This window comes from Amphichorda felina (genome assembly GCF_050947745.1).
Source record: "Amphichorda felina strain 45539 chromosome Unknown scaffold_4, whole genome shotgun sequence".
Classification (NCBI taxonomy): domain Eukaryota; kingdom Fungi; phylum Ascomycota; class Sordariomycetes; order Hypocreales; family Bionectriaceae; genus Amphichorda; species Amphichorda felina.
Genome location: NW_028145046.1, coordinates 2679467 through 2704770, shown reverse-complemented (window position 1 = coordinate 2704770; position 25304 = coordinate 2679467). Strand labels below are relative to the sequence as shown.

The 25304-nt window shown below is 53.8% G+C and overlaps 12 protein-coding genes across 12 annotated transcripts; 6 read left to right on the top strand and 6 right to left on the bottom strand.

Annotated features, from left to right (window-relative positions):
• Positions 1 to 351: 351 nt before the first annotated feature.
• Positions 352 to 934, bottom strand: ACO1O0_004629 (ribonuclease H2 subunit C; the record flags this gene model as incomplete). The annotated part of the gene is made up of 3 exons (XM_083194068.1): positions 352 to 393; positions 456 to 736; positions 793 to 934. The coding sequence occupies 3 exons, from the start codon at positions 932 to 934 to the stop codon at positions 352 to 354; spliced, it is 465 nt and encodes a 154-aa protein (XP_083051016.1).
• A 1717-nt stretch (positions 935 to 2651) lies between these two features.
• On the top strand, positions 2652 to 4135 carry ACO1O0_004628 (uncharacterized protein; the record flags this gene model as incomplete). Its single annotated transcript, XM_083194067.1, has 4 exons — positions 2652 to 2659; positions 2687 to 3059; positions 3123 to 3790; positions 3847 to 4135. The coding sequence occupies 4 exons, from the start codon at positions 2652 to 2654 to the stop codon at positions 4133 to 4135; spliced, it is 1338 nt and encodes a 445-aa protein (XP_083051015.1).
• A 262-nt stretch (positions 4136 to 4397) lies between these two features.
• Positions 4398 to 5372, bottom strand: REX4 (3'-5' exonuclease; the record flags this gene model as incomplete). Its single annotated transcript, XM_083194066.1, has 1 exon — positions 4398 to 5372. The coding sequence occupies one exon, from the start codon at positions 5370 to 5372 to the stop codon at positions 4398 to 4400; it is 975 nt and encodes a 324-aa protein (XP_083051014.1).
• A 421-nt stretch (positions 5373 to 5793) lies between these two features.
• On the top strand, positions 5794 to 7359 carry ESA1 (NuA4 histone acetyltransferase complex catalytic subunit ESA1; the record flags this gene model as incomplete). The annotated part of the gene is made up of 2 exons (XM_083194065.1): positions 5794 to 6205; positions 6263 to 7359. 2 exons carry the CDS (start codon positions 5794 to 5796, stop codon positions 7357 to 7359), a joined length of 1509 nt encoding a protein of 502 aa, XP_083051013.1.
• A 1228-nt stretch (positions 7360 to 8587) lies between these two features.
• ACO1O0_004625 (glycoside hydrolase family 125 protein) lies at positions 8588 to 10338 on the top strand (the record flags this gene model as incomplete). Its single annotated transcript, XM_083194064.1, has 3 exons — positions 8588 to 8718; positions 8790 to 10003; positions 10061 to 10338. The coding sequence occupies 3 exons, from the start codon at positions 8588 to 8590 to the stop codon at positions 10336 to 10338; spliced, it is 1623 nt and encodes a 540-aa protein (XP_083051012.1).
• A 311-nt stretch (positions 10339 to 10649) lies between these two features.
• YEY2_2 (pyridoxal phosphate-dependent transferase) lies at positions 10650 to 12221 on the top strand (the record flags this gene model as incomplete). Its single annotated transcript, XM_083194063.1, has 3 exons — positions 10650 to 10654; positions 10723 to 11245; positions 11304 to 12221. The coding sequence occupies 3 exons, from the start codon at positions 10650 to 10652 to the stop codon at positions 12219 to 12221; spliced, it is 1446 nt and encodes a 481-aa protein (XP_083051011.1).
• A 13-nt stretch (positions 12222 to 12234) lies between these two features.
• On the bottom strand, positions 12235 to 13744 carry cdc27 (DNA polymerase subunit Cdc27; the record flags this gene model as incomplete). Its single annotated transcript, XM_083194062.1, has 4 exons — positions 12235 to 12401; positions 12452 to 13273; positions 13326 to 13494; positions 13691 to 13744. The coding sequence occupies 4 exons, from the start codon at positions 13742 to 13744 to the stop codon at positions 12235 to 12237; spliced, it is 1212 nt and encodes a 403-aa protein (XP_083051010.1).
• A 543-nt stretch (positions 13745 to 14287) lies between these two features.
• Positions 14288 to 15543, top strand: RAD18 (uncharacterized protein; the record flags this gene model as incomplete). The annotated part of the gene is made up of 2 exons (XM_083194061.1): positions 14288 to 14681; positions 14735 to 15543. The coding sequence occupies 2 exons, from the start codon at positions 14288 to 14290 to the stop codon at positions 15541 to 15543; spliced, it is 1203 nt and encodes a 400-aa protein (XP_083051009.1).
• A 480-nt stretch (positions 15544 to 16023) lies between these two features.
• Positions 16024 to 17487, bottom strand: ACO1O0_004621 (Snf7-domain-containing protein; the record flags this gene model as incomplete). Its single annotated transcript, XM_083194060.1, has 2 exons — positions 16024 to 17374; positions 17438 to 17487. The coding sequence occupies 2 exons, from the start codon at positions 17485 to 17487 to the stop codon at positions 16024 to 16026; spliced, it is 1401 nt and encodes a 466-aa protein (XP_083051008.1).
• Positions 17488 to 18047: 560 nt separating this feature from the next.
• Positions 18048 to 20351, bottom strand: ACO1O0_004620 (ER-golgi trafficking TRAPP I complex 85 kDa subunit-domain-containing protein; the record flags this gene model as incomplete). The annotated part of the gene is made up of 1 exon (XM_083194059.1): positions 18048 to 20351. One exon carries the CDS (start codon positions 20349 to 20351, stop codon positions 18048 to 18050), a length of 2304 nt encoding a protein of 767 aa, XP_083051007.1.
• A 447-nt stretch (positions 20352 to 20798) lies between these two features.
• On the top strand, positions 20799 to 21770 carry CWC26 (Pre-mRNA-splicing factor of RES complex-domain-containing protein; the record flags this gene model as incomplete). The annotated part of the gene is made up of 1 exon (XM_083194058.1): positions 20799 to 21770. One exon carries the CDS (start codon positions 20799 to 20801, stop codon positions 21768 to 21770), a length of 972 nt encoding a protein of 323 aa, XP_083051006.1.
• Positions 21771 to 22052: 282 nt separating this feature from the next.
• On the bottom strand, positions 22053 to 24184 carry TFG1 (transcription factor IIF subunit TFG1; the record flags this gene model as incomplete). Its single annotated transcript, XM_083194057.1, has 3 exons — positions 22053 to 22261; positions 22325 to 22814; positions 22868 to 24184. The coding sequence occupies 3 exons, from the start codon at positions 24182 to 24184 to the stop codon at positions 22053 to 22055; spliced, it is 2016 nt and encodes a 671-aa protein (XP_083051005.1).
• Positions 24185 to 25304: the final 1120 nt, after the last annotated feature.

Genomic DNA, 25304 nt, shown 5'->3' with positions numbered 1-25304 from the left:
CGTACCCGTTGGTTCGTCACCTCCAAGCTGGGTAGCTTCGACTCAACCCTCAGGGCCCAGAATCAGTTACCCCCGAGCCATTGTCACTTTTATTATTGTGCCATACTGTCCAGATAAGAATAGCGGCCCTTCTATTCCTATCCATTCTAGTTTTCGAGCTCTTTGGGGTCGCGATCACATCCTTTGGCACCGCCGGGACCATTCAAACTAGATGCCAAGCGCTCAACTAGCCCACTTAGGAACTAAGCCTATCGTAGTTCTCCGTTGCATAGGGGCGTTTGATCATCGGTGTCATTGTAACGCTTTCGCTTTGTATGTTCATGTCGTATGCGCAGTTGCTTTCCCACGCCTTCACTTCTGTGCCTTACCATCAGGCTGAAGATACGAGTGGATCTATAAAGTCAGTCTCCCATATCGTCGAAAACAAAAGACAGAGATAGATCAAGCACACATACCTGTTCTACGATTTGCAGCCACTCCTCGATGCTCCTGATATACAGATCCGTCTCTGCGCTGGCAACCTCCTCATGCCCCCAGACTACTATCTCGTCAAAGCCTGCCGTGACTTTCATGGTTCCAATTTCTACCATCTGTTCATCTCTGTCTTCGACACCCTCCGTGGGGTTCTGCGGCTCATTCGCCTTGCGTTCGACGACGACGCCTCGATACTGCTCTGGAAGAGCTACCGTCTTGCCATGAAGTTTTCGGCCACGGAAGTAGGCAGTGTTCATGCCATCTATCTTGGAGTCAGTGGCTAACACTATACACTATAGAGTCCCTGCTTAGACGCACCTTCTGAGGCGGTAGGTTTCCAATAGGCATCGATGGGGTCGACAGGGCCGTCATGATGGACGCAGCATGGGAGGAGGTTGGCGACGGCCTTGGTGTTAAACTTGGCCTTGTCCTCTTCAATGGATAGGATTGGCTGCGCCATTGTGGTTTATGGCGATCTGAAAATTGTTATTCAAGACCAAAGGGCCAATTCGCATTGTTCGGTGCTTTCTGCAGGCTGGCCGGAAGACGCGCCTAGACGCGTAAAGTGCTCGAGATACCTGATAAGGTGAGGAGACCCGATAAGATGGGAAGTGGGGTGTCGTACCCAAAGTTTCCAAACGAAAACTCCCTCTCTCCCCCACCCCCGGCCCCAAAACCCGATGGTGGTGCTTCTAGGTACGTACGACATACCTAATACCCTAGTAGTACTACTTCCTCAGGCGACCCCGTTTTTGGAGACGACAAAAGGCGTAGACAGGGTCTCTAAAGGGCATTAAGATCTTTCCCGACCGCCTGAAAGATTCCGGCGTTCAGGAAGGAATCTATGCTCGGTCGAGAGCCTGTCTAGCTAGCACCTTCGCCTCCAAAAAGCCCCGGGGGTTGCCCGTGTAAGTACGGGTATGTAAGGTAACTACGGAGTAGGTATTCATAGGAACACATCGACGACACACCATTTTTGGCTCAACCCCAAAAGGTGCAGCGGTCATATTACATACATATTAAGTGAGACCATATTATTAAACACTAGTAGTAATATTATTCGTAGGTACGTACGTACTACGTAAGTTAATACACTTTGAGCCTATACAGCTGTGTACGAGGGCTGCCTTTGTTGCCTTTAACTACATGTGTGGGCTGCCCCTGACGCTTCCAGCTCTAGCAGTACTGGTGTTACCTTTGATTGAGGTTAATGCTTCAGTTATAATTTGAGACATCAAAGGCAGCCCTTGTACGTAGCTAAAGGCACCGTCGCAGTCAAAGGAAACCTCAGAGTCAAGGGCACCCTCGCAACCCTCGCAGTCAGAAGAAGCCGTTATAAGCAGAGGTAGCGGTATTTAAATATAGAAGTCGTATAATTGCAACTAAATACAATTCGCTCATGTATCGTAATAGTACTAGTGTGAACTTGTGAAGCGGTGAAGGCAGAAAAGTCCATGGCGGAATGACCAATTCTGCAGTGTCGGCTTATTGTGCGACCATGCCCTATCCGATGAGAAAGCGCCACGATTCACCTGGCAACACGCTCGCTTGCATCGGCTTCAATGACCTTTTGAGTTAGAGCCCGTATGCAGCACCACTGACTGCCTTTTGGCGCAGCTAGCACATTTCCACTGCAATACATTACATGCACACCGACGGGATCAATGACGCCGAGACTGCCAGGCGCTGGCGCCAAAGCCTTCGTCTCGATCCCCAGATCTCGATGATTTTCCGACCATCGCCGCCAGTGACTTGCAAAGCGTGACGAATTGGGAAATCAGGCATATCATCTCATGTCCAGATCGAGACCTCATTTGCGAATACATCCACGGAAGGTTTGCACAAATTCCGAAGTAGATAGAAGCGATCCCAAACCGACGTAGTATGTAGTAGGTGTGCTCTTATCAATGATTGAACCTAGACCAACGATTCTGTACCGTACCTAAGATAGAACTAGCGGAATGTCTTAAACCAGCATTCTGGTCTCCCCATTCAGGCCCCGGCAGGCATGGTGCTCCTAATTCCCAAGCCCATCCTCTCTGTCCTTGATCATTCTCAATTCCTATTTATGCGGTCTCTAAGGCCTAACAAGGTGCTTTAGTTGAACTTGCTCATTCTTATCCCTTCAGTTGAATCCCAAATATCATAGCCAAACTCCAGGTATAAACAAAACTATAATGGCACCGTTACTATCCCTCCCAGAGGCTCTCAGAGGCCCCGTGTCCCGCGGCACCGAGATGGTGAGAGGCACCATTGGAGGCTTGACTTGGGGCCCAGCTGTAGGCTTTGCCAAATCAGCAGTCCTCTCCATTCTAGACCGGATAGAAGTCGGGACTCTTATCCTCATCGACGGGCCAGGCGAGATGAGATACGTCTTCGGCGAGAAGCTTTCAAACAAGCTAAGTGACTATGACCAGATCACCGACAGCCATCTTCCTCGGCGAGCGGATGCAACTCCAAGGGCTAAGATTTTAGTCAGAAACGAGTCCTTTTGGGTCCGTCTTCTTCTCTTCGCAGATATGGGCTTTGCTGAAGCCTACATGTTGGAGGACTTTGAGTGCCAGGACTTGACCTCCTTCTTCCAGGTTGCTCACCATAAAACCCCCCTTTTTTTCACCTAGCTCCCTCACCGCTTACACAAAACCCAGCTCTTCATCGTGAACCGAAATCATATGAATAATGGAACAACCATGTTCTCGAGCTTGGCTTCGGGCATCTCGGCTCTAGCACGATCTACCAACCCTCTATCCAGCGCTCCGTTGAATATTTCGGCGCATTACGACATCAGCAATGAGATGTTTGCCGCCTTCCTCTCCCCAGAAATGACATATTCGTGCCCAATATGGCAACAGCAGTGTGGTGACGGGCCTGAAACAGAGGAGTCGCTGGAGGAGGCCCAGAGAAGGAAGCTTCTGCAGCACATCGATAGCGCCAGAATTAAATCCAGCGACCATGTACTTGAAATTGGGACAGGCTGGGGATCGTTTGCCATCGAGGCAGTCAAGAGCACGGGCTGCCGGGTAACGAGCGTGACGCTCTCCAAGGAACAGAAGCTCTTCGTTGATGAACGCATACGCAGCGAAGGACTAGAAGACCGGATAGAGGTGGAGTTTATGGACTATCGCGAGATTCCTGTTCCCGAAAAGCCCTACGACAAGATCGTTTCGATCGAGATGCTCGAGAACGTGGGACAGGAATATATTGCCACGTACTTCCAGTGTATGAGCCGCCTTCTGAAACATGATGGAGGAATCGCCGTCTTCCAATGCATCACCATGCCGGAGGGCCGTCACAAAACCTATTCCGGATCAGAAGAGTAAGGCCTCGAATTTCCCCATCACTATTTGAGGGCAGTACTGACGCCTTGGCCAGTTTTATTAACCACTACATCTTTCCAGGGGGTTACCTGCCGTCCATTACGGAACTATTGAATCACATCACCCAACAGTCCAAAGGGACTCTCATTGTTGAGAAGGTCGAGAATATTGGAGGCCACTATGCCAAGGCGCTCAGGCTGTGGAAGGAGAACTTTCTAGGAAACTTTGACACCAAGATCAAGCCTGCGCTCCTGAGGGAACATCCAGAGATGTCCAAAGAAGGCGTTGAGGTGTTCAGAAGGAAGTGGGAGGTCGGTATTCCACATATGCAATGCACATGTTGAAATGTTTCTAACTCGCGGCAGTACTACTTTACGTACAGTGAGGCCGGCTTCATCACCAAGACATTGGGTGATGTTATAATAACGGTTGGAAGAGAAGGCGCACTCGAGCTGATGGAGGGGATCCCCATTTGAGATGTCTAACGGCTGGACGAGATATGACGGTGTTTTCTTGGGGAAAAAAATTTCAACAGTATATTCCAGAACCGAAACCTGTACCTTAGCATCGGAGAGACCGTTCGTTGGTCTACATTCTTATACCAGATCATGTTTTCCGCTTCTTCTTAAATTTCTTGCCCTTCGCGGATCCAGCTCCGTTTGTCTGTGGTTTTGGCGTGTAGCGGTTTGCGTGGTCCACGTCGAAGCCCGACTTGTGCTTCCGAAAGAGAAGCATCGTGACTCGCGCGTCCTCTATACTAGAATGGGCGCCTGACTGAATTTCGACTCCCAGAATCTCCTGGGCCAATGTCCTGAGTGCTGGCTTTCTACCGTTGCCGTACTTCTTGAAGTTGTGATATTTAGCCGTATCTCGAATGTCCCGTGCTGGGTGGCTCAGCTTGAGGGCGTCCAGGTCATGTTTCAGATCGTGCCCCACGAGCATGCGATTTTCCAGAAGCTTAGAAACTGTCTGTTGCACCTCCTCGAAGTCCCTGGCAAAGCGCATTTGCTTAATGCTGATACCGCTGACGGCGGTCCTCCAATCCGTCACGCGCTCTTTCGGTTTAACATAGGAATCGTAGACTTGATTCCCGTGGAAATCAACTATGCTGACTCTTGCTAGGGCGGATTCGTAACCTCCCGTACCGACTCCCACCATTTCACAGTCGATGGCCACATATTTGCCGACTTCGAGTCCCTCAGAGAGGCCGTGGTTGATCTTGTCCTTTGCCGATGTCAGGGCTAGTGACGGGTTCTTGGCACCCAGATTGTAGGCCTCAGCCAAAGCTTCAGCAGAAACGTCGTTGTCGGCAGCCCACAGGGCTAACGACGGTGAGACGCCATGCCTGGGCTGCTGCTGGATGTTCGAGCTGTGCACGCTTCCCATGGAGCGACGAGAAGATGACAGTTTTGTGTCTGTCGAGTTGGATATCGTCTTCCTGGGGGGACGTTCAGAAGTCTTGGGCTTCTTCTGGCGAACTTCTGGTTGAGCCTCAGACTTTCGTTTCAGTGACGGTTTGGGTCCCGACTCGGCCTTGAGCTTTGCTTGGAGTTTCTTCCAGTTAGACGAGAGCTCTGCCATGATATTGTTCCCAAAATAAGTGCCCGGTTGTTTTCATAAATCCGAGTATAGTTCGACTTTGTCCAGGGCCATGCACGACTGATTTCGACTCTCTTCCCGCGCCAGTATAAACTTGCTGTGAGAGAGTGTAAGTCTGCGCGGGCTCAGATGCAATATGTATCCTTGAAATGAAAAGTTACATTTATCGGGTGTTGATAAGCGGTTCCGGCGGTGGCGACTGACGAAAAAGTGCGGGGACATCCCCGTCATATTTGCGGTGCTTGTGTCTCGCTCTTTTTGTCTTCTTCCTTGACCGCCTTCCGATAAGAAGGTTTCCAACTTTCTGCCCCAGACCCCTCCAAACCCTTCCTTACCTACCTCGAAGAGCTACGAAGCATATCAGATCCCATCAAATACGACTGTCGCGCCATCGATTTCCATCATGGCGGCTGGTGGCCCTAGCGGAGAGGCGGCCGTAGGGTCCGACACTCCAAAGGAAATGGGCAAGGCGACGCCTGAGACGCTCAAGACCGGATGCATCGCATGGGTCGAGAAGGAAGGGCTGCCGCGTCGCGCCGAGATCCTTAGTATCAAAACGACCAAGAGCGGCAAGCAGTTCTACTGTAACTTCGACAACTTCAACAAGCGACTGGACGAATGGGTCCCCGTCACACGCATTGATTTCGAGCGCGACGTCGAATGGCCAAAACCCGAGGCGGAGAAAACAAAGGATTCCAAAACCAAGAAGGCCACCGAGAAGAAAGCTCAGGTGTCCAAGAAGGCCCAGAAGCGGCCGCCGTCGAAGCGCGAACAGTCCGCTGCGTCCGAGTCCGTGACGCCGCACCCGTGGTCAGGTTTGAGGCCCGCCTAGCTCAGCCTAGTTAGTGAAGTCGCTAATCACTTTGTCGCAGAGTTCGTCGAGTCGCAAGACCAGCGCAAGTCATTGTCTCTCGGCCCTGATGGGGATACACAAAACCGCGACAGCATAGAGCCGAGCGCAACACCCGGTGTAGCAGACGACACGGAAGCCGATGAAAAGGATGGGGACATCAAGAAAGAGCAATCTATCAATGGGTTCAACCGAGAGGAAGAGATTGAGAAGCTAAGGACATCGGGCTCTATGACTCAGAATCCGACCGAAGTATCGCGAATCCGGAACATTTCTAAGGTTCAATTTGGGCGACACGACCTATTCCCATGGTACTTTTCTCCCTACCCGGAAATTTTCAGCCAGGAAGATGTAATCTTCATCTGCGAGTTTTGCTTGGGTTACTATGGCGACGAGTTCGCCTTCACACGACATCGACGGAAGTGTACCTTGCAACACCCACCAGGCAACGAGATCTACCGCGACGACTACGTCTCCTTCTTTGAAATCGACGGACGGCGTCAACGGACATGGTGTAGAAACCTCTGCTTGCTATCAAAGATGTTTCTGGACCACAAAACGCTGTACTACGACGTGGACCCCTTCTTGTTCTACGTCATGGCGACGCCTTCTGACAAGGGGTACCATATTGTGGGATATTTCTCCAAGGAGAAAGAGAGCGCGGATGGCTACAATGTGGCTTGTATCCTGACGCTGCCACAGTACCAGCGAAAAGGGTTTGGTCGGCTGCTTATTCAATTCTCGTATGAGTTGTCTAGGATCGAGGGCAAGCTAGGATCCCCCGAGAAGCCTCTGTCGGATTTGGGTCTCTTGAGTTACCGACAGTACTGGTCAGAGAACATTTTGGACCTCCTGATCGGGTATAACGAGAGGGATGAGAAGGCCACGATAGAGGCCATTTCGGTTTCGCTTGCCATGACAACACAGGATGTTGAGCATACGTTACAAGCGCTTAGGATGCAGGTGTACCATAGGAGCGACCACAAGATTGTTATTCCGGAGAAACTCATTAAACAGCGGGAGAAGTCGATGCAGAAGAAGCGGAGGATCATCGACCCAGCGCGGATCCAGTGGAAGCCTCCAGTGTTCACTGCATCGAGTCGGACTTGGGGTTGGTAGGCGGGTCATTGGATAGGTACCTACACGCTAACCTATCCGAATATGGACCCCGGCGTTGAGGAGGCGAGCGATGATAGATACCCTCTTTTGATACTAAATAGTAAATCACTGCATATATGTACCATTGTCTCATTATGCCTCCAAGATCCTAGTCTAGGCCTATAGGCAGGTATGCTATATTCGTATCCGCCCAGTGCGTCCACTTCCCTTAATCTCCCATACTTCCCAATCATCCCCCAGCTCCTCATCCAACCTCTGTGCCACCCTGGTATAGTCGCTGTTCTTCGGCGCCACGACCCTCCAGAAGCCCATTGCCGCCGTGTAACCAAACCAGCCTACGCATCCCACAAGCGCAAACGGCGAGAATAAACAGAACAACTCTAAGAGAGTTTCCTCCACATGTCCGCTCTCTGAGAAAAGGCTCTCCCACTCCCAACCCTTTTTCTCGGGCGGGTCTAGAATGTGCACCCCAATGACGCGGGTGGTATAATATGCGCAGAGGGTGGCGTAGCACGCACACATGAACCACACAACACACATGACCGCGAGGACAAAGCTGCCGCAGCGGTCCTCGTAGAAGAAGACATCGAGTCGTTCAGTGATTGAGGGGAAGGCGCGTAATGACGAGAGCATGCGGTAGAGTAGGAAGAACTGGAGGATGACGAGGAGGAGCAGGAAGAACAAGCTGCCAAAGCTAAGGTTCAATGTGCCGCCGCCGCCTGGAAGAACGAAGGAAGCAAGCCAGAAGTATAGGGTAGCCATGACTAGAAAGAGGGAGAAGGTGATGGCCCTTCCCGTGGATCTCGTCGGTTTGGCCATTTTGAATAGATACTAGTAGGCGAAGGAGGATTGGGCACGAAGGGCCAGATGATGGAGATGAATGGCCGGCAGGACTCGATTTTCCAGTGGGAGCATAGCTAACTTTAATACAGAGCTTTTATTTTTGACAGACCGGTGACCTGCGCGAAGCTTTCTGCTTGAGAGGCCTCAGTTCCGGAGGTTTCCAATTTGGGTAAACCCCAGAGTGATGTAGCTGGCACGTCAGGCGTGTTCAAAAACTGGGGGCCAATAGAGCAGGGTTCAACAAGTGTTCCCGACCGCGACACATGCATCACATTACATTACTACGACATGCTCCTAGCCCATTGGGTTGATTGAGCTACCTTAAACTTTGCTCACGGACTACTCGGAAGTGCAGCAAGTCGGGTCCAGGCCATCGGAAAAGGCAATGGCGCGTCTGCTCTGGTCCAGCTTCCTCGCCTTGTGCGCATCCAGTCTCGTCAACGCCGCCGACCAAGATTCATTTGGCAGGTACCGCGATGCATGTCCCGACTACGCTTCTTATTCGGGGTATCCACAGTAAGCGAAGCGGTCATTGCCTTGATGGGCGCACTTCCACAGCTCCGACGCCCTTTACTGATCCCAAACAGCGGACCACTGTCGAAAGGCAGCCTTGCGCTGCCATATCAACGACCCGAGAAGCGATGTCGGACATTTCACTCCGAAGCCATTGAGAAGGTGATTGAGGATGTGACCTCGCGGATCAAGGACCCCGACCTTGCACGGCTATTTGAGAACACGTTCCCCTCGACTACCGACACGACCGTCAAGTTCCATACACAGGGCTCCAAGGACACGGGCTTTTTCCGTTTTGGGGGCTTCAAGGCTTTCGGGGATGATGGCGCGTGGCAGGGCCCGCAGTCGTTCATCATCACAGGGGACATCATTGCCGAGTGGCTGCGCGACTCGACGAACCAGCTGCGCCCCTACCAGGGACTCGCCAACAAGGATCCAGCTCTATTCCAGCTGCTCCTGGGCGCCATCAACACACAGTCCGAGTTCGTCATCCAGTCGCCGTACTGCAATGCCTTCCAGCCGCCGCCCATCAGCAACCTGCCCGTCTCCAACAATGGCCAGGAGGACGTCGTGCACCCCGCCTACGAGCCCAACACAGTCTTTGAGTGCAAGTACGAGCTCGACTCGCTGGCGCACTTCCTCGCCTTAGGCAACGACTTCCACGAGTACACCGGATCGACCGAGTTTCTGAACAAGAGATGGTTCCTCGCGGTCGACACGCTGCTTCAGGTGCTGAAGCAGCAGTCCCAGCCGACGTTTGACCCGGAAACCGGTCGGCTGTTGCAGAACGAGTATACGTTCCAGCGGAGAACAGACACGGGGACGGAGACACTAAATCTGCATGGGATGGGGAACCCACTCAACAGCGGCACAGGGCTGGTCCGCTCAGCGTTCCGGCCGAGTGATGACGCGACCATCCTAGGCTTCTTTATTCCTGCCAATGCCATGATGTCCACGGAATTGAACCGCACATCTACTATGCTCAAAGCAGCTGGCAAGGCGGCTTTGGCTGCTGACCTGGACAAGTGGAGCAATCAGCTGCGTGATGGCGTCTTGGAACACGGGGTGGTGAAGAATAAGAAGTACGGCGATGTCTTTGCGTACGAGGTTGACGGGTATGGGTCATCCATCATGATGGACGATGCCAACTACCCATCGCTCCTCGCTCTGCCTGTGATGGGTTTCTGCGACGTGGACGACCCTATCTACCAGAACACGAGGAAGATGATTCTGGAGCAATCTGGAAACCCCTATTACCTCCGGGGTAAGGACTTTAAGGGTATTGGAGGTTAGTTTGAACACTTGCCCTGGAAATAATTGGATAGCGGTAGCTAACTCTATTTAGGACCCCATATTGGCTTGAAGAATGCCTGGCCAATGAGTCTTCTCATGCAGGCGCAGACCTCCGATGACGACGAGGAAATCAAGGAGTGCATCCGGCTGGTCCTCACCTCGTCCAAGCTCGGCCTGATCCACGAGAGCATTGATGTTAACCGCGCATCCCAGTACACGCGAAGCTGGTTCGCGTGGGCAAATGGTGTCTTTGCAGTCACGATCCTCGATCTTGCGAAACGAAAGCCTCACTTGATCTTTGGCGAAGGTGGAGCGCCGTATGAAGTATGATGCCTGGTATCTCCTACCTAACGGTTATTCGCCACATCATGTCTCAAGGCGGAATTGACGATCTCCATGGCTCGGAAATTACTCCTAGTTTTCATAGACCCAGGAGTCAAACTGTGAATTATCAGCGGGCGTTTGTGGTATTGATTTTGCAGCGTCAAAATCACGAGGAGATCCCCAAGAGCAACTCCTCGTATTGAAATAAACCATTTTCAAAGTCATCATCTCGAATCTTGTTGCGAAGTCAAGACTTTGCTGAAGTGCGTGTCTACCTAGAAGAAGAGGTATATTTCATATATCACTAAAGACTCCACATGAGGTTATTACTAGCTCTTGACTTTAACTCCTCACATCCACTTACTCACACCCACTGCAACCCACAGCCAGGATGACGGACAAGACAGCAGATGTCGCATCTTCCCTCAACATCCACATCACCATGTCTACCGCCAAGAAGCCCATAAATCTCATGCGCGGCTGGCCGTCGCCCAGCCTGCTCCCTGCCGCGCTCCTCTCCGCCGCCTCACAGCGTCTCCTCGCCGATCCGGCCATTTACACGCCTGCGCTCCAGTACGGCCCGGACCCCGGCTACCAGCCGCTGCGCGAGGGCCTGGCGCGCTGGCTGGGCCGCCATTACGGCGTGGACGCGGACCCGGAGCGCATCTGCATCACCGGCGGCGCGAGCCAGAGCGTCGCGTGCCTGCTGCAGAGCTTCACCGATCCGGTCGTCACCAGGGCCGTGTGGGTGGTTGCGCCGTGCTACTATCTGGCGTGTCCCATCTTTGAGGACTCGGGATTCAAGGGTCGGTTGAGAGCGACGCCGGAGGACAAGGAGGGGATTGATCTTGAGGCGCTGGAGGCCAAGATTCGGGCGCTGGAGGAGAGCGAGAATAATCTGCCGACTTCGGAGGTACGTGGGCCCCGGCTGTAGACTGGGACTTTTTGAGCAGAAACTGACTGCGAAATAGCCCTTCAAGGGAGGTAGACCGGGGAGGAAGCTCTACAAGCATGTCATCTACGTCGTGACCACTTGTGCGAACCCCTCCGGCAAGACCATGTCCCTCCGCCGCCGCGAGGGCCTCATCCGCCTGGCCCGCAAGTACGACGCCCTCGTCATCAGCGATGACGTCTACGACTTCCTGCAGTGGCCTACCTCTGGGGAGATCACGCGGGACCGACCGCTCGAGATGCGCCTCCCCCGCCTGTGCGACATTGACCGTGCCATGGGTTATGACGCGGACAGCGATCCTGAAGGATTCGGCCACGCCATCAGTAATGCGTCGTTCAGCAAGATTGCCGGGCCGGGGGTGCGGACGGGCTGGGTCGAGGGGTCGAGGGCGTTCGCCAAGGGGCTGAGCATGACGGGCTCTTCAAGGTCTGGCGGTGCGCCGAGTCAGCTGTGTGCGGCGATAGTAAGCGATCTGGTGCATAGCGGGGAGCTGGAGAACCATATCGAGAATGCGTTGCGGCCGACACTGCAGCGCAGACACAGGCTGGTGATGGATGCCCTTGCCCAGTATATCTCCCCACTTGGCGCTATTGTCCGGGAGAGCAGTCTGGCAGGCTCGGAGATCTACGGTGGGTTCTTTATCTGGTTTACACTGGATCTGGGGCTGCCGACCAAGGTCATTGCCGAGGCGGCGATGGAAGAGGAGAACCTGATCATTGGTTCGGGGAATATGTTTGAAGTTCACGGCGACGAGGCCAGCGCCAAGTTCGACACAGAGATCCGGCTCTGCTTCGCCTGGGAGCCAGAGGAGGCTCTCGTTGAGGGAGTCAGACGGCTGGGAGATGTCGCGCGGAGGATCCAGCAAAATAAGCCGCACTACGAGGCCCTGGCGAAACAGCGAGGGCAGGGGGCGGATTTTGTCAATTCTATTAAATAGACAGCCGATAGCCTCATTTCTTGGAGAAAAACGACATAATGTTTCCCTGACCACCCTTTGTGGCAGGCTTTTTGGGTTTCGCACCCGAAGACGACGGCGTAGCAGCCGGAGTTGGCTTCTTGGCCGGAGGCGGCGCCTCGTCCTCCGAGAAAGACTCCCATCCGGGCTCCTGGATTGTGACTGATGTCGATTAGCTGCATGTGGCATCAACATGGGTAAGGGAAGCTCACCCATATAACCTTGGTCGTCCAAGATACGCTTCTTCTTCATGATGCGCCGTTTGCCTCTCCGTCGTCCGTTCTCTGCAGCAGAAACGACCTCTGATGGTTCCTTGTCCTCTTTGGTCTCCGGTTCTGGCTCCGGTTCCGGCTCAGGGGCTTCCTCCATCTCTTCGTCATCCTCCCTTTCCTCTGGTTCATCTTCCTCATCATCATCATCCTCCTCCATCATGCGTCGAAGTTGTTCCTCGCGCTCCTTCCTGGTTTTCCTTGCAGAATCAGTGTCTTTTCCAGGCTTCTTTGATGGCACGATATCGTCATCATCAGCTTCGCCATCATCAGACAGCGCCATGGAAACTTCCTCTTCTTTCTTTGGTTCCTGCTTGGGTTTTGCCGGCTTTTGAGCGGCCTTGGCAAACGATTGCATGATGCCGCCAGATCCTCCCCTCTTCAGTGATGGGGTAGGTTTGGCTGAGATTGAAGATGGAGTGCTCTCCTTGGAAACCGGTGTTGCTGCGGACTCTTCCTTGGCCTTGACTGGCGCTGGCGCCGGCTTGGGCTGTGTGGCAGGTGGTGGTTCTCGCTTGATAGATGAGGGCTGAGGCTTGACGGGCTTGGATGAATTTGGGGCTACCGGCTTTGGTCGCCCCTGGCGATCTCTTCGGCGGACATGCGGGTTTGTGATGGCTCCGAATTTCCTCAGATCTGGCTCCTGCGACGCGTATTCTGACAATGCCTTTGACACGTCCGAGAGGAGAGACAGATCTCGCTGAGGATGCGGCGCTAGACTGTAAATATGAATTGACGTGACCTCTTGATATCCAGTCAAGACACCTATGATAACTATTAGTATGTTCTTAATTTTCTAGACAGTATGTCATTTTACCCTTGAGGTTCTCTTCCCGAACTAAGGTGAGTGTTGAGGCGGGGATCTCCTCTGATATGGGGCCATGCTCGGGCATTGAGCTGCTCATTTCCACGTCGCCATCTCCCTCACCGTTTTCACTGGGCTTGATCCCGTACACCAGGTATGTGGCGTGGATTGAGTCTGGTTTCTGAGTATTTTGGTAGCTATGGTAGTCATATAGCATCCTGGGCTCCACGTCAGAAAGACTTCATAAGCCTTAAAGAGTAAAATGCTCACTCCTTAGCGGTATTGACATGGACGCCGAGAGCTCTGCTCAGTAGCCGATACGTGACCTACAGTGGTTTAGCTTTGGCATCTGGGTTATGAAATCTGGAGATACTTACCGGCTGCTCCTCACTGAGAAGCCGGTCGGCTAGATATTTCTTGTACTCATCCATGATCGACTGGTTCCAACTAAATTCAATCGATCAGATGAGTCTGAGGAAGTCCATGTGGTGGAAGTGGGAGCATGTAAAGCCACAACGCTGACTGCCCCGTTTGGCACGCGTCAGTGGGACGCGGTCTCACGTGGTTGACATTAAAGATATGCTCCCTTTTTCGACATAACCGCGATACTTGAATCTTTTGGACAGTGCCAACCTACCATATGTGATTTTAAACGGTCTATTGTCTTTTTGAGGTACGCTAAAACCTAGAGGCGCCACTATTCCTTAACGCGTCTGCGCGCGACTGGCCATCGACGTCGATGACGGAGAACTTGTCGAGACGAGTGAACAAAGGGGTCCATTAAAAGCTCTTAAGGCTACGACTTGCCTCTTTCTTTAGAGGCCCAGCGGCGGGCGGATTTTACTGAGTTTCCAACAATGTCCAACGACGATGTCGCCGATTCCACCGACTGGCTTTCAACGCCATTATCCGTTCTCTCGTCCCTAGAATCTGCGCTGCGCTGCCAAGTGTGCAAAGACTTCTACGAAACGCCAATGATCACATCTTGTTCGCATACCTTCTGCTCACTATGCATTCGGAGGGCGCTTTCCGGCGACAACAAATGCCCGCTATGCCGGGCGTCCGAACAGGAAATTCGACTGCGAAGCAACTGGTCAGTGGAGGAGGCCGTCGAGGCTTTCAAGAAGGCCCGTCCTGCTGTCCTAGGCCTGGCGCGCAATGGGTCCGCGTCTGATCGGTCATCGAAGAGGAAAATGGACGAGGTTGGGGATCCCCAGGCTCGGGTTGCGCCAGAAGCCAAGAGGCTGCGGTCGTCGGCCAGGTTAAGTCAGAACAAGGGGCAGGCCGCACCGTCGTATGCGCCGCAGCCTGAAGAGGAGGATATCATAAGGGCATCAGACGACGATGACGACTATGTTCCGGAGCCCGGTAAGCATGCCTTCTTTTTCCGGTTTGGGTTATTTGACTAACCGACCGCGTAGTCGATGGTCTTGTCCCTTGCCCGAGCTGTAACAAGCGCATGAAGGAGTGGCAAGTCTTCACACATCTGGAGTCATGTCCCGGTCCAACGACTACGCCGAAGCCACCAGAGCGCAACCCACTATCCCCGTTCGGCGCGGCGCAACGACAACACACTAGATCTCTGGAAAGACTCCCCGCCCTTAGCTATTCCATGCTCAAGGACAATGCGCTACGCAAAAAGATGTCGGACTTAGGGATATCAAGCCAGGGATCCCGAGCCCTGTTGGAGAAGAGGCACAAGGAGTGGATCACGCTGTGGAATGCCAACTGCGACGCGGCACGCCCAAAGACCCGGTCTGAGCTACTGCGAGATCTGGATATGTGGGAACGGACGCAGGGTGGGCGCGCACCGGTGACGGGCCGGGCCATGCAGAATGCTGCCATGATTAAAGACAAAGACTTTGACGGATCTGCTTGGGCGGCCAAACACGACACCTCGTTCAAAGATCTTATCGCCAGTGCCAGGAAAAGTAGCACACAAGCGAAAAGAAAGCAGGAAACAGAAGAGCCTTCAGGGGATGACAGGTCTGAGGGAAACAGGATAAATCCACCCCCTTCAGCCCCATTCCTTGGGGATGCACAACAAATGAACTACGAAATCCCAGAAAGAGAAGGACCCCAAGAGCTAGTTGCATCGGCAGAGAAGCTGTCTGATGGAGTGAATGGGCCCGTCGAGACAGCGCAACCTCTACCCGCCGAATCGAAGTTCGAAACAGTGGACAAGTCAAGGGATATCAATCCTCCCGATCCGTATGTATACACAACTTGAAATGACCATACAAAGGCGGAAATATCACCTACCTTGAAAGGATAAGAGTCTGCTTGCTACCTTGAAAGGATAAGAGTCTGCTTGGCGATCTGGAAAAGAATAGACTTACCGGCAAAGACAGACCGTAGGAGTTCTGGGGGCGGCAACTAAGGGCGAGATTGGGCCGGATAGACGGGCCGCAAGTTAGCTGTCGATACTAGGCTCACTCGCAGTCGTGGGTGCTGGCTGCCATGATGTAACTGCTGGTTATCAACCCAGCGGCAGAGATCTAAAATTTCAGGGGTTCCCTGATATAACCGAGGAGACAAAGAGGAGCGATTTATATAGCGTGGCGCAATCGCATTAGACTTACATGGGCCTTTGGCTCCCGGGAAAAAAATATTATACATACTATTTATGCGTGGTGTACATTTATCAGGACCGCTGTGAGTGATAGTTCAGGGGGGAGGCTGTATCGCCTCCGAATGATGCGGCACATTTCTAAGTGCTCGGCATAGGCTCTGGCTTGTCTTCCATAGAGAGGTTCGCAATACCCGTCTCCGAGGTTGGTGTCTGCTCTTTCTGTCTCCGCATCTCGCTCTCCCCGGGGACTTCCGGTAGCTCGTCCAGCTTCTTCTGTGCCGCTGCCGTCTGCCTGGCCTCCTCTTCTTTCCTCCGAGATTCTTCCTTCTCCCGCTTTTCTGTCTCCTCCTTGGTCCTCTCTTGGGCTATCATTGCCTCTAGTTCGTCGTCAATCTCGCCTTCGTCCACAGGTGCCCCTGCCGACTCGGCCAATATGGCTGCCACCTCGTCCGTATCGGCCATCTGATCGCGCAGACGGTCCATGACGCCATCCACCTTATCTGCGCCGCCAATGGCTGCGTTAAGACCCTGCAGCACCCCGGTAGACGCCTCCATAACCTTGACAAGGGCAACGTGGTCGGCGGCCTGCTCGATCTTAGCAGCAACCTCCTCGAGCCGGTTAAGGGTCGCGTAGCGCGTTGCCAGAGACGACTCGGCGACCTTCTTGGACTTGAGGGACGCGAGGGCGGTGATCCGGTTCTTGCGCGCTACTGCCGACTTGGCCTCTGTCTCGAGCTGGTCAATGCGTTTGTTGAGGAGGTCGACTTGGTGCTTCAAGCTGGCTGTGAGTTCCTTGATGGAGGCAACGGTGGCGTCATGTTCCGTTATAGGTCCCTCATCCCCGGTACCCTTGACACGTATCGTTTGTCCGTCGTACTCGATAGTTCCCTTGTCTCTGGATAGGAAGCGTAGAAGAATATCGAAATCGGTCTCTGATAGTCGCTGGCCTTTTACCAGCTCCGTCGCAAATTCGCTCTGAAATTGCGTCTTTGTAAAGACACGGTCGAATATCGACGTATTCCCGGCCATCCTCTCGCCGAGCTCCCGCCCAGCAGTCTCGAGGTTCTCCATGACGATGTATTGTCCCATTGGCAGCTTGTCCTCTCCCTTTGTCGGATCCACGATCCCCAGTTGTCGCAATGTCCATCCCACGACTGACCACGGCACGTCCCCCCATCCGCGATGGTATACGCTCTGGGGAGCCTTGAGAAAGTCTTGTAGAGGGATCATGTCCCGTGTCGCCACCGCCTCACGTACTGCCGTCCCCAGGGCCAGCGGTTGGCCGTAGTGCTTGTTTTCGAGTTGCCGTAGAAGCGCGGTATCTATCTTGACGACTAGTGGACTGGAGTCGCCGTGGTACCGCGCGAGGACGCCTTGCGAAGCTAGGCGGGAGAGTGCATGGCGCCAGGCGGAGACGTTGGCTCGGTAGCCATCGGGATTGAGTGTTCGCTGTGGTCGAAAGTCGGAGTAGAGGGCTGGTAGACGACCTCTGCCATCAATATTTAGTACCGGCGCAGCTGGATAGACGGCTATCAGGGATGAGAGGACCTACTTGCGGAAGTTGTCATCGTGCTGGATCAGGTAGTCGGAGATCTCGCCCATGATGCGCGACGAAGATCCGCCCGTCGTCGCGTGACTGGGCCTGCTGCTCTATATGTATGGGGGTCTTGCGGGAATGATAATGAGGTAGTTTAAAGCGGGAGTGTTCCCAGTATTTATTGCAGCAATGGATGGGTAGATTTGGAACAAAGTACGAAGACGGTGAACGTAGACGTGGGGTGTCGGTGCTACTGATCTTGCTGCCCAGTTTATCAGCGCGTCACTACAAATACAGCTACATACTAGTAGTCTTACGCACACCGCTGGACTAAATGGCCACCAGCCATCTACAGGCATATTGCCATATTTCTTGAGATCGTTGTGCAGGTCCCCTTCCTTGATTCAAGGGCGCATTTTTCCAATAGAAAGTAGCTTCACTCTATGCTACTTTAAGCCGTTACTACTCATGCTGAACAAGAAAACGTCGATCAACACCAACGAGAAACACAATCTGGATCTAAAATATCAGCGGTTCATTGGATAGATATTCTATGATAGCAACTGCGCCTAGACGCCATTGATGCAATACTAATACGCGGTACGAAGTACGCGTTGTCTGTAGGCTAACCCTCAGCTTTGTCAAACCCCTTTGAGGGTTCGCTCTCTGCCTTATCCACATGCAAGGGGGCCGTCTCGATGACGCTGGGCGGCTTTGCCGCGCTCATCCTCCTCGGGCGTGTCTCCGTGAACGCCTCGCTTTCCTCGTCTGTGGATTCTTCTGCGCCGTCGTCGGCCTGTCCCCCCTCTGCTTCCTCAGCCATGTCGAGCCTCTCTGAGAGCCTGTGTTCCAGTGAATCTACGAACTGACTGGCGTGCTTGAACTGCGAGATGCCCCTCTTTGAAGGGAGCGCCGCGTATATCTTCTGTGCCTCGTTGAGACACTTCTGTGCCGGCAGATACTTAGCTTGTTGAACCCAAGCGTCGGCGGCAAGTATGCTCCAGGCGGCGGACTTGCGGTGACGTTTGCCCCAGTGCCAGCTGCCGACTCCTTCCTTGGAAGCATAAGAGATCGCGATGCGTTCCTTGATGAGCGCATCGCCAACCCGACCTAGAATTCTCGACTCCAGCAGCCGTATGCCCCAGCGGCTGGCATCATCGATATTCGTCCCGCCACGCAATCTGAGCAGCTCCAGGGCTAGGGTTAGGCTTCGTATAGCCGCATACGGAGCGCTGCATCGCGTGTTGTATGAGTAAAAGGCCGACTCGAGCATCTGGTCTATCGTCTCTACCCGGCTCTTGGAGGAAATCTGTTGGGGCTGTATCAGGAGGCTGACTGCCGCCATCTCATTGACCGCAGCGTGGTACTTCCAGGCTTTGAAATCGGCAAAGTCTGGCCTTAGAAGATCGTACGTCGAATGCGCCAGCTTCCAGTCCCGTAGCATAAAGGCGTAGTCCGCCAGCTTCCGCATGATAGCCTCGGGGGCATCGGCTCGGAAGAACCCTGAATCAAGGTAGTTGTCCTTGCCCAAGCTGCTTCCTGTGGATGATCTCGATCCGCCGCCAAAATTAAACTTTCTGGACAGGTTCATGAATCGGCCTGCCAGACCCCTCCGTCTCGAGGCAACCTGATCGTTCCATATCGACACATGACGTTCCATCGTCGGCACAATAGACTGAGTGACCATCTCGCGCACAAACGTTCGGATGGCAGTAACATCGGATTCAAAGATGTACCGTGTCGGGTCCTCGAAGTCTTCTTCGTCTTCGCTCCTCCTAATCTCAGCCAGCTCTTCCCCCGCGGACATCCAGTCGCTGCGCGGGAGTGGGATACTGTCATCATCTGTCTCTGCGCTTTGGCTGCTTCGTAGTCGCAGGAGATGGCAATGCAAGCCTAAATGCCGCTTCATCTGCTCGAAAAGGGCCATTGATTTCGTGATGTCGTCCTTCTCCTCGTCATGAACCAGCACATAATATCGTAGATAGTCTCCATCCACCCAGGCGGGGAGCTTGTTCGGCCCTTGGCTGGTCTCATTATATATTTGCCTTAGTTCGGCGACCGAATCGTCGGACCTGGCACTGACAGCGACCACACAAGCGACCGGATGCGCAAATGTCTCCTGTGGCACGATGGGCATGCCTGATAGCAACCGGCGCAAGAAGAGTGCGTAATATGGAGACGTTGACTCGATGTCTAAGCCGTGTGTTATGGGGGAAGAGTGCTGGGGTCCATTCAAGAAGGAGTCCTCAGCGTACGATAGATGCCGGTCGACGACAGCCTCAACATCTGCCAACGCTCTCCTGTCCTTCGATGTGCTCTCCTGTACCCCATTCTGACCCTGTTGCTTGAAGCTAGAGCCTGGGGGGTCTGGATTCTCCACGTTGGCACCAAACTTAGTGAAGCGCACGGAAAAGTCCTCTGCCAGCTTGCTCACGCCATTGCTGTCCCTAATAGCTACCTTTCCTTGAATGCGCTCCCCAAATGGCCGCAACAGCTCCCAGAAGCCACGGCGGAACCCCTTACTGGCTGCAATCTCCTCCACATCTGCGGACGCTTGTATGGCAATGTGTGGGACAAAGGCCCTGAGTATCAGGTTCAGGGGATCCCCGGGCTTCTCCCCCGCTCCCTCCGGCAAGGGCCGATTTGACGCCGACTCGAAAGCGGTGCCGGCAAGAACTCGTGAGGGAGAGCCTCGACCTGCGGGGGACATGGACCTCGACCCGGGCGGTGACAGCGTCGATGCATACAGAGAAGCCGCTGAGGGGTTGGACCTGCGAAATGGCAGGCCGGATTCGGAGTCGGACATGGAGAGGGGGTCGGTGCCTGACAGCGAGCGGGTCATGATGGGCGATTTTAGGGCGGAGGCAGCCGCAGGCAGCGCCTGGATCGGTTGCGTGGGCGAGGCTTCATCTCTGGGAGATTGTGGCATGAAGGCGGCTGGGCAGCGTGTGTGCGCTTCGAGATGTCAAGGAGCGGTGCTGCGTCGTGGACGTTCATGAGGCGCACGGCGTGGCAGCAAGATCCCGAGAAGCCGCTTTGCGAACCTGGATGTGCATGTTCTTCGGGCAGGTCGGTCTCACGGCGAGGGTTTGGTGGTTTTCGGGGCTGCGGGAATCCTCGAGCGCCCAAAAGCGAATGGCGATGGTTGGGCCGAATCTAGTCGCATCTGTCATCCAGGAAATGACCCTGGCGCCTTGATGCTCAGCCGTTGCGGCCGCGCTCCACATCGCGCTATCGGGGCTCTGGACCTCCAACTGGCACCCACTACCTGCATAAAAGTGACTTCATGCGAATTCTGGACGTCCATCACAGCTCCTTCCCCAAGCTCCTGGTGTTTGTCCAAGTTTCTATCATACCCAAAGACACCTCATCCGACATGCCCACCGATAAGGCAGACTACCTGGCCTCGCGTTACCTCATTGCCGACCCCAAACCCACCAAAAAGCGCAAGCGGAAGCAAGCCGCAGCAGCGACTGGGCTACTCATCACCGACGACGATGACACAGCTTGGGGCAACCCCTCCGGCCAGCACGATGATGGCGGCGAAGATGGACCGGTTACAGTGTCCGGATCAAGCGCCGAGTTTCGCAAAGCAAAGAAGAGCAACTGGAAAAGCGTAGGCCAGGATGGAACAAAGAATGAGAGCGACGCGGCCGATGCGATCCTGGCCTCCGCAGCGGCAGAGAACGACGCGGCAAGGGAAAAGGAGGACGAGATGCCGGTGATGGAAGATGGGAGCGTGGTAAAAATGAGCGATGGGACACACGCCGGCCTACAGAGCGCAGCGGCAGTATCCGCCCAGCTGAAGCGCCGCCAAAGGGAGGAACGCGAGGACTTTGAGCGCCACCGCAAGAACACAAAGGAGGAGGAGACCGTCTACCGAGATGCTACGGGTCGCAGAATTGACATCTCCATGAAGCGAGCGGAAGCACGGCGCCTGGCGGCTGAAGCCGAGGAGAAGGAGCGGCAAGCCAAGGAGGATCTCAAAGGCGAGGTCCAACAGGAGGAAGCTCGCAAGCGGAGGGAAAAGCTTGACGACGCGAAGCTCATGTCGTTTGCGCGGACAGCCGACGACGTGGAGATGAACGAGGAGCTGAAGGAGCAGCAGAGGTGGAACGATCCCATGATGCAGTTTATGAGCGAGAAGACAAAGTCATCTAGCGGGAGCAAGTCGAAACGGCGGCCAGTATATAACGGCGCTGCGCCGCCGAATCGATACGGCATAAAGCCTGGATACCGCTGGGACGGAGTGGACCGGGGCAATGGTTTCGAAGCGGAACGTTTCAGGGCTATCAACAGGCGGGAGATGAACAAAGGGTTGAGCTACTCGTGGCAAATGGATGAGTAGTTTAGTGTATTAGTGTTCTAAAGATACCCAGGGTGGCACAGGATTAGCACCCCAATCGACCATGTCCATACATTGAATTTTGCTGTTTGTTGTCGCCTGCCATTCACTCGGCCTAGCCTATCGGCGTTCTGCCAGCAGCCTCAAGAGGTCACCATTGTCTATCCTGATACTAAACACAGAAGCCACCTCGTCTTAGACAGAGTCCTTTTTTAAACCCGACAGTCCAATATCAAGGGGGCTGCATTTCCCTAAGCGAAATTCAAATTGCCCCTTGTAAGCCTTTCACTTCTTACGGAGGCGCTTATCGGCCCCGTAATCGCATAGGCTTTTCACCAGTCCGATCCAATCCTGTTTCGGCATCTGCCCTGGCTTTTCGCCGACGCGGCCTGCAAAGAACTTGATCAGCTCACCAATGGTGATTCCCTCAGGCGGGATCTTCTCAAGAATCTCAAAGGACTCGACAACTCCACTGGGAGAACCAGGAACCGGGCCTGTAAAAGATGGGTTAGCCAAATGCCATGCCAATGAAACCGTTGATAAGACTTGACACTTACTGCCCCGAGGAGGATTGGGACTGCCGGCCCTCGATGCGGAAGGCGTCCCCTTGTTACCACTACTCTTGATCTTGATCTTTTTCTTAGGCCCAGCGCCATCCGACATTTCACCCGCAGTAGCCTCTCCATCACTACCAGAACCGGCACCGCCATGTGCCTTGCGCTTCATAGCTGCCTGCTGCAGCGATGGCGTGCCAGCCCGGCTTCCCATGGCTGGCGTAGATGTCTTCAGCTTCTTCTTCCGCGTCGATTCGTTTCCACTAGATTCCGAAAGAGCGGGAGAGCCTGCGCGCTTAACGCCTTTGCCCTTCTTGCCCAGATCGGCATGCTTCTTGCTTTGCGGAGTACTTCCCTTAGATCCCGAGGGCTTAGACTTATCCTTGTCCTTTGAGTCCTTCAGATCTTTGGAATCGCCCTGGCCATCTTTATCTTCGCCCTTGTTCTCCTCGTCTTTGTCTTCGCCCTCATCGGAAGAAGATTCGTCATCCGACTATAATAAGCGGTCAGCAAAAGGATGAGACTACGGTTAGAACTCCTTCTTACCGAGCTGCTCCAAGGGTTCTCCTCAGAGTCGTCACTCGCGTAAACATCTTCGCGGTCTCTTTTGATGAGAGCCTTCTTCGTTGACTTGCCATACTTGCGCCGCTCCAACTCTTCCCTCATCTGTTCATTCAGCTCCTTCTCCACTTGGTTCTCATCCCCCTCGCCGAACAGGTTAGCTCCAAGCTGCTCGCGGCGGATGCGCTCCTTGGATTCCTTTTCATCTTCGTCATTGTTGCGCTCGAACGTTGGCGCCTCGTCGTCATCCTGGAATTCGTCTCCAGACACGTCCAAGTCATCGTGCTCCATTTTTTCCGCCCTTGAGGCAGCCCTGAATGTAGAGCTCTCGGTCTTGATCATGCGCCCGCCAGCACCCAGCATTCGTCGAGTTGCCTCCAACTCAGCTAGGTCGGCCTTTTCCTTCTCGCTCTTCATCACCCAACGGCCAACATCCATCTTTTTGCCCATGAGATCCTCCGCTTCGTCAATAGTGAGGACCTTGAAGGCCGGTTTAGCGGTAAAACTGTAGTACTTCTCCAGCGGCACCATCCTAAATACAGACCCGTCGATCTTGAAGGCAACCTGGTTACCAGAGAGTGCCGCCACATAACTGCCGACCCACACGTTCTTCCCATCTGCATCCTCGAGATGCCAAGGCAGAGCTTCTTCATACCGAAGTTCCGACTCCTTCTTCGCAGCGGCTGACTTGTATGTCCTGTGGAACTGTGTCTTTTCTTCCTTATGCTTCTTCTTGGGCTTCGGATTGGCATCCTTGGCAACAGGAGCAATTTTAGCCTGGTCGATAGCCTTCTGGGCCTCCTTATCAGCCTTCAGCTTTTCCAGCCTCTCAGCTTCCAGCTCGTCCACCGGTGCTGGTTCCGGTTCTTCTGTTTTGACTTCTCGTGCAGCAGGAGGTTGACGAGGATCCCTCCGATGCAGTGTGACGGGTCGTGCGAATTGGTTATCGTCGGTCGGGTCGATGGGTTTGCCATCCATTTTTGTTTGCGCAAGTTTCATCATATGAAATCGCAAACCATCAAGAAGTGCCTTCTTCGTTGTCATGATGGGGATATCATTGCACCCTTCGGGAGGTGGCTCGGACCAGCCGCCGTTCTCCCTCCGCCGTTCTTCGAGACTCCTTGGCTTAGGATTGTTCTGAGAAGCCGCATTGGCGGCGTTGGGTCCTTTGCGTTGGCCAGGAGGCGGCTGCCGTTTCCGAGGCGTGAATATGGATGGCTTTGGGCGGTTCGGCCGCAGCGGACCGCCGCCTCGGGGTTTAGGAGCACCATTGGGCCTGCCGCCCGGTGGCGGAGCGCTCATCGTAACGAGGGCAGGGATTGTTGACTTGTACTTGTCGCAATGTTCCAGAAAGAAAACTATCTAAGGAAAAGTTCTGGCGCCAGGGGCGATGTGCGAGGAGTGGACGCTCAAGAACGTTTTCGACCTGGCTTTTGATCAAGCCAACACGCGACGTGAAGATAAGTCTCGGCAGTCGTTGATTGTGTCGCGCAGCAGCGTAGCAGCGGGATTGTATACGTGTAGAAATGTAGAGTAATTAGAAGAGCGCGAACAAAGCGGGACACCAAGCGTTGGGGCGTTGGGGCGTTGGTTGTTGGCGGGATAGAAGATGAAGAGTTTAAACCTAGGCGAAGCTGAGCAGTCGGAGCTCACGTAAGGAAGCCGTTGAGAGCCTTATGACGACTGGACTCACTGGAGCGCGCGGGCAAAGCAAACGCTGCCAGACTGTAGCACCAAATCGATTGGACAGGGTGCCTGTAGTGGATCTGTGGAGTGCCTGAACTGGCCCAACTGGGTGCACCTGCCTGGAGTGCTTGGAGCCTCAGGCTGGTTTGTACGGATAGGCTGCCTAAAATAATAAAAATGGGTCTATCACTGCTTCCAAGTCCCATCTGCAGGGCATTTCCCGCTGCTATTGTTGAACCTATTTACTGCCCATCCTCGACACTATAGAAGGGATATTTAGGGCACAGGCCGTCGCATACAAAGACTAGGTACGGATAGTATATGAATAAATAAGTACCCAAGGGGTTATACTAAGCAATGGGTCTTCCCTTGCAGAGCTTCGATACGGGAGATACTATTCATGTCTACCTACCCAACGAATGCTGCGGGTGGATTGACCTAGATTCAGATCCAATAATCATTAATCCGAATTCTTGTCGGCCAGTTAAGAGTATTCATTTACTGCCAGTATGTCCCCGAGGAACTCCGGCGTCGAGCAGGATGGGGCCTTGATTCACTCCCGTCTTTCAGTTTCTGCCCAGGTGTACACAGTATGAGATATACCTTTCGCACGTTAGTGGATACACTATCCACTCAGTCTGTGGGCCGCTCATTTTGCCCCAAGGACACTGTGCTTCTCCAATTCATGAGGTCAACAACTGTGTGTGTTTGTTTGGGCTGGCACCATATCATGAGC